The following is a 9,277-nucleotide window of genomic DNA, read 5'->3' on the forward strand; positions in this document are numbered from 1 at the left end:
CCGTCCTGTTAACTATACAAAAATATAGATATAATTATGAGTTAATACTCAAAATCGTCCCTGAAAGATATCCCGATCTCCATTTTAGTCTCCCAAAGATAAAATTAATCAAAATTGTCCTCGAAAGTTGCTCACGTTGATCGAGTTTATTCTTTTGTCATCTCAGTTGGTGATGTGGCTAACGTTTGCTGAACTGGAACGTTAAGTGCCAGCATAGTAGACTCCAAAACGATGTAGTTTCATCCCTCCAAAACGAGTGTTGAGCCAAAATTCACCTTCATCAAACGTTCTTCCATCTCTCCTCTCATAACAACCCTCTTGAACTTTCGCTCCAAAACTCCTCGTCTTCTCTCTACTCTGGTACTCTGCCCAAGGATCCTTTGATCAGAACCTCGTTGCGTTATTGACGATTCTTGTGCATGTCGAGGCTTGTAGAGGACTTGGCTCTACTACGGTGGATAGTTGGAGGAGCTCGCGGAGGAGATTCGCTGTTGGAGGAAGGAATAGTAGCGGCCATAGGGTAAGATTTAATTTTTTTAACAGTTTCTGCTGATTTTGCAATGTTTGTGTGCGTTGGTTTATGTTGAGTTAGTTCTAAGCACCATTTAGTGAGACTAGGGTTCGGATTAGGAAGAACATGTTCTGTATGCTTTTGTCGTTACGGGTTTTCTGGGCGTTATGCGGTGGGTCTTTTTGGGGAATGGATGGTTTGCGATGATTATGATTATGTTGTTTGCTGTGTGTTTACATGCAGTTGTAAGGCTGTAGTTGTTTCAGATTTTGTTGTTGATTACATTTATTTATTTTTGTACTTGTAGATGGAGGGTCCTCCTATGACGTTTGTATTTCACCATGGTGGGAAGTTTAAAAAGGATGAGGGTGAAAATCTGTACTATGAGCCGGATCACACAGAGGTGTTAATGAGAGTTGAAGGTGACACACTCGACGTGTTCTTTGTGAAGGGATAGTATGTGGAACTGGGATATGGTGAGGCTAGGGAGTGTTGGTGGAAATCTCCAGGAGTTCCCCTTAAATATGGGCTGAGGAGGCTGGCCACAGATCATGATTTGATTGCAATGGTGAAGGATTGCAGGAGGAACTTCAACTTGATCAACCTGTATTTCGAGCATGGTGTTTCAGAGCCATGTGTGGTTGATGGAAGAAGATGTGCCAAAAATTAAGTCAACCCAAACCAAGAGACATCACTCTCAACCCACCAAGTTACCATCCAACCAAAAAGCATGCTCTGAATCCACGAAGGCATTAGCTGATGGTAGCATATTATCCTCTTAGCCTTCAAAGTTGCCTTCTCAGTCCACGAAATTTCCTACCCAACCCACAAAGGAACCAAGTTAGCCCATGAAACTGCATACCCAGCCCACTAACAAACCAATTCAGCCCACTAAGGAGCTCACTAAGTCCACTGGACCATTATCTAAGTCCACTAGACCATCATATCAGTCCACCAAAAAGTCACGTCACCCTGTGCAAACTCCATCACAGCCCAAAAAATCCTATAGTCATCCTACCAAACCTACCCCTGCTCCATCTTAGACCAAAGAAAAGACCAAGGCCATTACCACCACAAGAGCTGGAAGGCATGTGATGACATTAGAAGTTGAAGAAGACAGTGACTCTCATGACTCTTATGAGAGTGTTGAGGACAGCCTTTACACACCTCCAAAGGTACTAGAAAATGATGGATCTACTAGCAGTGACAGTGATGATGGTGTGAACTCTACAAGGCTGAACAAAAAAAGTGAGGTCAAAGAGAAGCACAAGCCTGCTAAGACCAGATTAGCAGAGAAAGAAATAGAGACCGACGATTCAAGCTATGAAGCTTCTGAGGATGAGGATGAAACTGACTCAGGTATTTGGCTAACTGAATTGGTTTGTAGTTGTTGATTTAATTTTGGTAACATGACTAATTACATTGTGGTTTCGATTTGGTAGACCTAGAAGATAATCCCCTTGATGATGGTGATTCGGATCTCAACTCATGGCACTCGGAGGACTCAGGCCAAGAATTGGACTCTGATGAGGAATCACCAATCGTATATCCTCAGTATAATGACAAGGTAAAGTTTGGGGACCTCAAATTTGAGGTTAGTATGATATTCAAATCAAAAGAACATTTTATGCATGCAACTAGGGACTACACAATCCAGTTAGGTAGAAATATATTGTTTACAAAGAATGACAATGTTCGAGTTAGGGCTGTGTGTAAGGTTGAGGGTTGTCCTTGGGTAGTATATTGTGCACGTAGTAAGTAAGACGGGTCCTGGCAGATTAAAATCCTAGTTGACAACTATATCTGTCCTAGAAGGCGTAAAAAGTAAAAACAGGGCAGCGAACCAAAAGTGGACACTAAGCAAATTTGTACCAAAACTTAGGAAGTACCCTACAATGAGACATCGTGAAGTGTATGAGTGATTTGTGAGGAAGTGTAATGTAAACCTCAACAGCACCTGCATCACTAGAGCATTGAAAGCTGCTAGAAAAGTGGTAGAAGGGGATGAAGTTGCCCAGTATGGGTTAGTCTAGGACTATGCTAATGAATTGCTTACAAGTAATCCCAGGTCTACAGTTCAAGTTGGTGTAATCCCGATGCCAGAGGGTCCTCCACAATTTGAGAGCAGCCAGTTGGGTCAAGCACCAAGATAAAGAGAAAGTACAACCCAATTAGGTGCATGTATTGTGCTGAAATTGGACACAACAAGAGAAGCTGTGCAAAGAAGAAAAAGGAGGATGCTAAGGAACAAGCTAGGCAAATGCAACTTCAGCTTGCCCTTACTAAAGGGCCTGCTCCCCCTATAGATGAGCCAAACACCAACAATGAAGTTCAATCACATTCTCCCCCTCCTCTCCCAGTCCAGCCACAACCTGCTGTGGAAGTCAACCAACCAGGAGAGACCCCACCAATGCAAGATACCCAATTGCATGTTCAAGACCTTCAGGTTATTTAATTGTTGCTTTTTCTTCTCCCCAATTATATTTATTTACTTGAAACTAAATGGTTCTGCAACTGGCCTATGCATTGTGCAAAGAGAGGCAGGCCACCCAAATTGCATGTCATCAAAAGCAAGGCAAGATCGAATGCCTCCACCTAGTCTCCTGTGGCCATATCTGCTGAGACATTGAAAGGAACAACTTCCGCCATTGCAAAGAAGATGCAAACCTAAATGACATTCGTGCCTACTCCAGGCTTCAAGCGTCCAAAAAAGAAAGATTAACATGTTTAACTAGAAAATATATTTTGTATGTAGTTGCAACTTTGCTTTTTGGGAACATGGCTCTGTAAACTGGTTCTGTATTCAGGATCATTTAAGTTAGGCTTATTATGTTTTTTTGGTTTAAGTGAACAATGTTATTTGAACTTATGCTTTGGATTGCTCTTTTAACTTCTGGATCCTTGATCACCCATGTGGTATGTCTACTAAGACAATATGATATCATTATGATGTTTGTTATGGATTACAATGATTTTGACTATTCTGATGTATACAACTTTTTGGTGAATACATACTTAGGGTTCAAACATCACCATCATGTATTCTCAGTGAAACCCATCATGCTTGAACAACAAGTTTATGTTAAATTAAACACAATTAAACCATACTTTCATTCATAAGTAACATCATCATTACATATCAACTAATTCAATTTGAAAGATCTAACAACACCTCTAAAACACAAGAACATAACACTCCATCTGTGGCTTTACTTGGAGATTAATGTGAACAACAATGATACACACAACACACTAGCCACGACCACTGCAACTGACAGGAACATTATCAGCATTTTCGTTGCTCTAACCTCACCCTTCAAGCTACCCAATCTCCATGACACATTCAGTCTCCATTTATCATAGTCCCCAACAACCTCTGCATTAGTTTTCGCCCCTGCTACATACCCGTCTTCCTCAACCCACCTAAAGAAGTTGCAGTGGTTTCCATTCTGAATATTTTCAAAAAAAAAAATCAATTTCAACTACCCAGCAGAATAGACATAGGAATATGGAAAACAAACTTAATATATCCTCACTGGGTATCTCGCACAAGTGTAGAACAACCTATCCGGATTCTCTCTTGTGCCGGATTTCTTGATTGTCGTCTTCAACCCACAAAAGCAAGTTTGGTTCTTCATCTTCCTCCTCCGTCGCATGGAAGAGTTCGACTCATGGCTACCGATAGACTGTGACGGCAGGTCACCACTGCGGCTTCCACTCATCATAGCAGCGACTCCTCAAACATATATCGTCATCTACTATGAGAATCACGCACATTTATGCTTCAGATTGGGGGTTAGGTTAGGGTTGTAACATTAGGACTAATTTGACCTAAATAAGCAAACATATCTTATCAGCATTAACGGTTGCCATGTTGGAGTCTACCATGCTGGCACTTAACGTTCCAGCTCAGCAAACGTTAGCCACATCACTAACTGAGATGACGAAAGGACAAACTCGATCAATGTGAGCAACTTTCGGGGACGATTTTGATTAATTTTATCTTTCGAGGACTAAAATGGAGATTGAAGTATCTTTTAGAGACGATTTTGAATATTAACTCATATAATTATTGAATACAATACGATACAATTTACGTATAATATATAAATATAATCACAAAAAAGTTGTCTTACAAATTTAAGAAATTTAAGGTATTATCTGATATAAATATGTCTATGAGATTTGTATGGAAATACAAATTAAAATATTTGTGCATTCTAGATGGGTGTTATTTCCTTTCTTCAATTTCTCTCTTATCCGAACAGCCCTCGCATACTCACCTACATTGTACAAGTATTCATAGATGTAAAATACAAATACAACACAAAAGATGTTTCTCTTGGAAAAAACCAAGGTATCAACCCCAACCATGCCTTCAAGGCCTATTTAGGGGCCAACCCTTTCCCTTAGGGCAAAGCCGACAGGAACAAAGACTTGGGCCATTGGGCGAGAGGACGAACAATATTAATTTAATTATTAAGAACAACAATATTCTGGATATCCATGTTTGTATATTTGTGCCAAATTCCTATTTCAATATTTTTTACAGAACTAGCTAAAGAGTGGGTTACTCAATTACAATATCTACGTATACAATTACTTATATCTTTTTTCTTCTGATATAGTATAGTGAAGAATCGAATCCCGACTAAATTTTGAAATTAAGAAAAATATACTACATTAGTCCCTAATAATATAATGAATTGCGGGATAAAAAAATTGAGACCAACATAGTATACTTACAATATTTTTTACAATACTTAAAAAACATGGTTAAAATTAAAGTCACTTACATTTTGGTTACACGTTTAATTTTTATTTTTTAAATTAAAGAGTTATTAAATAATAAAAAAATATTATTTTAATTTTAATAATACTTTTTAAAAATTTCGAAAATTATAGTTACTAGAGCCACTATAATTATAGGTGCCATAACATGCACCAAACACATGTTTATATTAAAATTTTTTGTTTTAATTCATAATTATTTAAGTAAATTTTAAAAAAATAGAAAACAACAATAACAACAAAGCTTTATTCTATGAGGTAGAATCGATTATATGGATTAAATAACACTATTAAATTTTATCATCTATGATATATTAATGAAATAGAAATCGAGAAAAACATATGGTTTTAAAGGAGTCATGATTTGAAGTGCATATGTGGGGATTTAAATAAGTTTTAAATAAGTCCAAAAAAATTATTAAATTGAGAGAAGAATACCAAAAAACAATTACAAAATGCTATTTGAACAGTTATTCTCAAAATTTCTATTCAAACAACAATCTAAAATTCATCATCTCTTTCTTCGTTTGAGTAGCTGTTTAAAAAAAAAAAACTCATATGATAATATTTTTACATAAAAATGACATTGTGAATTTTTAGATGTTTAGTTAAATATATTTGGTCAAAAATATCAAGCCATCTAATGGTCCATAATGTTATCTTCATGTGAAGATGTTATCAAGGGAGAATTTTCTATTTGTTTGTGTAGCATTTTCATTTATTATATAGATATAGAATATAGATAGATAGACACTCACTCTCCTCTTGCAATGCATCCCGAGCATGTCAGCAATCTACCCTTGAATTTTTCTGATGTCTGGATTTTTGCCCACATTTGCCATAATGACCATATCAAATAACTTTGGTTCTCGACTTTGAAGTGTGTTAATAGCTTTTATGATCAAAGTAGTCTTTCCCATACCAGCTAGGCCATGAACACCAACCATTGTAGCACTCGAATCTTCCAAGGCTTTTTTAACATCTTCCATATTTTGTTTTCTTGAATCAAGCTCTTCATATTCAACAGAAGGAAGCGCATAACCCATTGAAGAAGGCGGCCCCTGCCAACGAGATATACTATCATGCTTCTCATTTTGCAATTCTTCAACCCTTTCTTTGATATCTTCTGCTGTTTTGCTGCGATGATATCTTATGTCTAGATTTTGAAATGGAAAAGCAAGTGCATACTCTCCATTATTATCATGTTCTTGTTTGAATTTTTCATATTCAGCAACAATTGCATCCACACGAGCCAACCATTCTACAACATTATCATATATTGCTCTTCCATATCGTCCTTCATCTTCTTCGGCTTTATCACGCACTCCATCTCTATCATTCTTGAGAGCCTCTACAGACTACAGCTTTGCTTACATCGTCGAATCTTTGATACATAATATGATACTATTTAATAAATATTAATTATTAGTTCATACATTGCTTAATTAGTTTGTTTTAAGCAGAAAATCCAATGCATCATATAACGACGTCACCTTAACAACATAACTAACTCATAAATTAAGGATGACCAGTGCAGGGAGAACAGCCATGGAAGGAAACGACTGAAGTCCCAACGACCCCGCCGCACACCACTCATGGAACTGTTCATAACAATAATCTCGAAAATTCGAGATCTCCTTTCCCTTGAGATTGTCGCGCGGAAAGATGATACAATTGATAGACAGATAAAGAAATGGAAGAGAACAAATTTTCGAACAAACAAGATTTAAAATTGCAGGATTCAAGTCTTTGGTTCGTAAATGATAGTCAAAAGGGATAGAAGAAATCAGAAGGGGACAATACGAATCTTGGATGCTTACTACAACTTATTCTAGTTCAATAGCAGCAAATCGCAGAGAACTATAGCCAGGGCTTCATAAGCTTTAGCATTAATCTGGATGAGCATTGGTGTGTTAGCGGAGATTTCAATTTTACTTTCTTCTTGTGATACTAGGGGACATTGGGAGATTCTATGGTGCTGAAATCTTGAGGTGTGTCCGCATAGAAGACTGAGTGGTTAGAGTGACCGTTTGTATGTCAGGATTTCATAGACTACGCAGACTAAAACCATCTCGAGTAGGTAACTCATCACAATTTTTATTTATGGCCTATATGTCATAAAAGTAATTCTACATCAATTTTTGTTTTTGCGTTATAAATAATAAATAGGAACTCAAAGTATCTTTCTCTTCTCTATTAGGAGGAACTAACTTTAGTCCCTGGTCCTACTTAATTAATTAATTAAAATACTTAAAATTAATCTAATTAATTTTTTTCAATATTATTATTTAAATTTATAAATTTAAAAATAATTCACTATTAAAAAATATTAATATTAAATAAATTCATATATAACAATAATACACAATATAAAATTCGAGATAGAAGTAAACTTGGAAGAAGATAAAGAGTAGAAGAAAGTGTGAGAATATAAGTGTATGTAAGTGGTATATATAGAGTAATAAAATATTAATTTATTAATAATAATAGTAACATAGTAACGGCTAATTTTGCAATGACTAATTTTACAACTGCTAATTTTAATAATGTTGTTAACATTTTAAATTTTAAAAATAAAAATAACCAACCCAACAAAAAATTATTTTATAAGATGTAAAAATTAAATTTATTTTTTAATGTAAGTAAATTTAATTAATTATAATTTAATATAATAATATAAATAATATTTAATATTAATTATGATATAAATTTGTTTGAATTTTTGTTCAGAAGATTTTTTTCATCTTGAATTCCGTGTGGAACTCATTTCTTCTTCCCTCCAACAGTTTCTATCTACTGTTGTCAGACAGGAATTCAAAATTCTGTCCATTGGAATTGCTCTAAAGATCCAAAAGTTTTAATATTTGTCTATTGTTAACTTTGCAATTCAAAATTAATGATGCCTTTAATATCATGTAGTAAGTAAATAATAATTTTCTTATTCGTTTTTTTTGGATATGTAATACTTGAAACGGACAATGAGGTGTTCGGTCTGGATTGAGGTAACTGTGGCCAAGAACATGCAAGTATATGCTGAGGCGAAAAAAAAAGTTGGAAAGATTGGGCTGATAAGCACGGATAGTTTGAAATAATCAAAGAAAATGGTATCTTCAAAAACTTTGAACAAATCTTGCATTGAGAAATCCTTATCAGTAGCGCGAATCAAAGTCGTTGAAGAAGATGGATTAAAACTGTTTGTGTTCTCCAAGAAAGAAAAGGAATCAACGGTAGAGTTTTTTGGCTTGCTATTTTGGTGCGTCGCAGTCGCCGCCGTCCATATACGGATTTCAATGCTGCTAGGAGGAGCTTTCAATGGCTGAAGATGGTGTGTGAGAGACAAATGTACGAAGGGATTAAATTGTTTTTAGTATGTTAAAGTTAGGAATTTTTTTATATTTAAATTTTCTTATAAATGTATTTATCAAAAATTTAAAAAGTCAAGGATTTATATATTTATTTTTTAGTTAAAATATGTTACTGGATGATCGAAAGATATTAGAAATCCAAATTGGTGACTGAACAATTTTAGCTTAAGCATTTAGGGATAGAGGAGTACTAGGAGGTAAATAAGTTTTGTAATTTATAAGAGTAAATCTCTAAAATAGTCTTCCAAATTGGGCCTGTACATCAATGTTGCCCCTCAGTTTCGAAATGCTCTAAATGTACCATTCAATTTGAGCTCCGTGTGAAATCCTGGTCCTTCCACCCAATTCCGGCATGACTCAGTGGCCAGAGCGCTGAGCTGGCAGTTTAGGGTCCGCGTAGGCTTCATCACCCTCCACCATCACCATCGTTCCTCTTCTTCTTCCATCGGAGTCACTACCCTTCTCTCTTCTTCCTATCCTCCTTTTCCTTTCTCCCTTCCTCACGTAGCTCTTTTTTTCTCTCAATTCACCAGCCTTCAAAAACCTAAACTAATTAACTAAATACTAGTTATAACTAAAACATAGATGAAATTTCAAAAGAGAAGTTGAA

The 9,277-nt window shown here is 35.9% G+C and overlaps 2 protein-coding genes across 3 annotated transcripts; one reads left to right on the plus strand and one right to left on the minus strand.

The window, feature by feature from the left end:
- The first annotated feature begins 72 nt into the window (after positions 1-72).
- Positions 73-3,806, plus strand: LOC110277579 (uncharacterized). 2 transcript variants are annotated; one of them, XM_052257592.1, is made up of 4 exons: positions 73-520; positions 819-1,870; positions 1,954-2,957; positions 3,048-3,806. In XM_052257592.1, the coding sequence occupies exons 2-3, from the start codon at positions 1,606-1,608 to the stop codon at positions 2,271-2,273; spliced, it is 585 nt and encodes a 194-aa protein (XP_052113552.1). In that variant the 5' UTR covers positions 73-520; positions 819-1,605; the 3' UTR covers positions 2,274-2,957; positions 3,048-3,806. The 2 variants fall into 2 exon arrangements, with proteins under 2 accessions (XP_052113552.1, XP_052113553.1); XM_052257593.1 differs by lacking the exon at positions 73-520 and having other exon boundaries at positions 722-1,870.
- LOC107473348 (uncharacterized) lies at positions 3,721-4,236 on the minus strand. The gene is made up of 2 exons (XM_016092891.1): positions 4,048-4,236; positions 3,721-3,960 (listed from the first exon to the last, which is right to left on the minus strand). The coding sequence occupies exons 1-2, from the start codon at positions 4,234-4,236 to the stop codon at positions 3,721-3,723; spliced, it is 429 nt and encodes a 142-aa protein (XP_015948377.1).
- Positions 4,237-9,277: the final 5,041 nt, after the last annotated feature.

This window comes from Arachis duranensis, chromosome 2, assembly GCF_000817695.3.
Source record: "Arachis duranensis cultivar V14167 chromosome 2, aradu.V14167.gnm2.J7QH, whole genome shotgun sequence".
NCBI lineage: Eukaryota > Viridiplantae > Streptophyta > Magnoliopsida > Fabales > Fabaceae > Arachis > Arachis duranensis.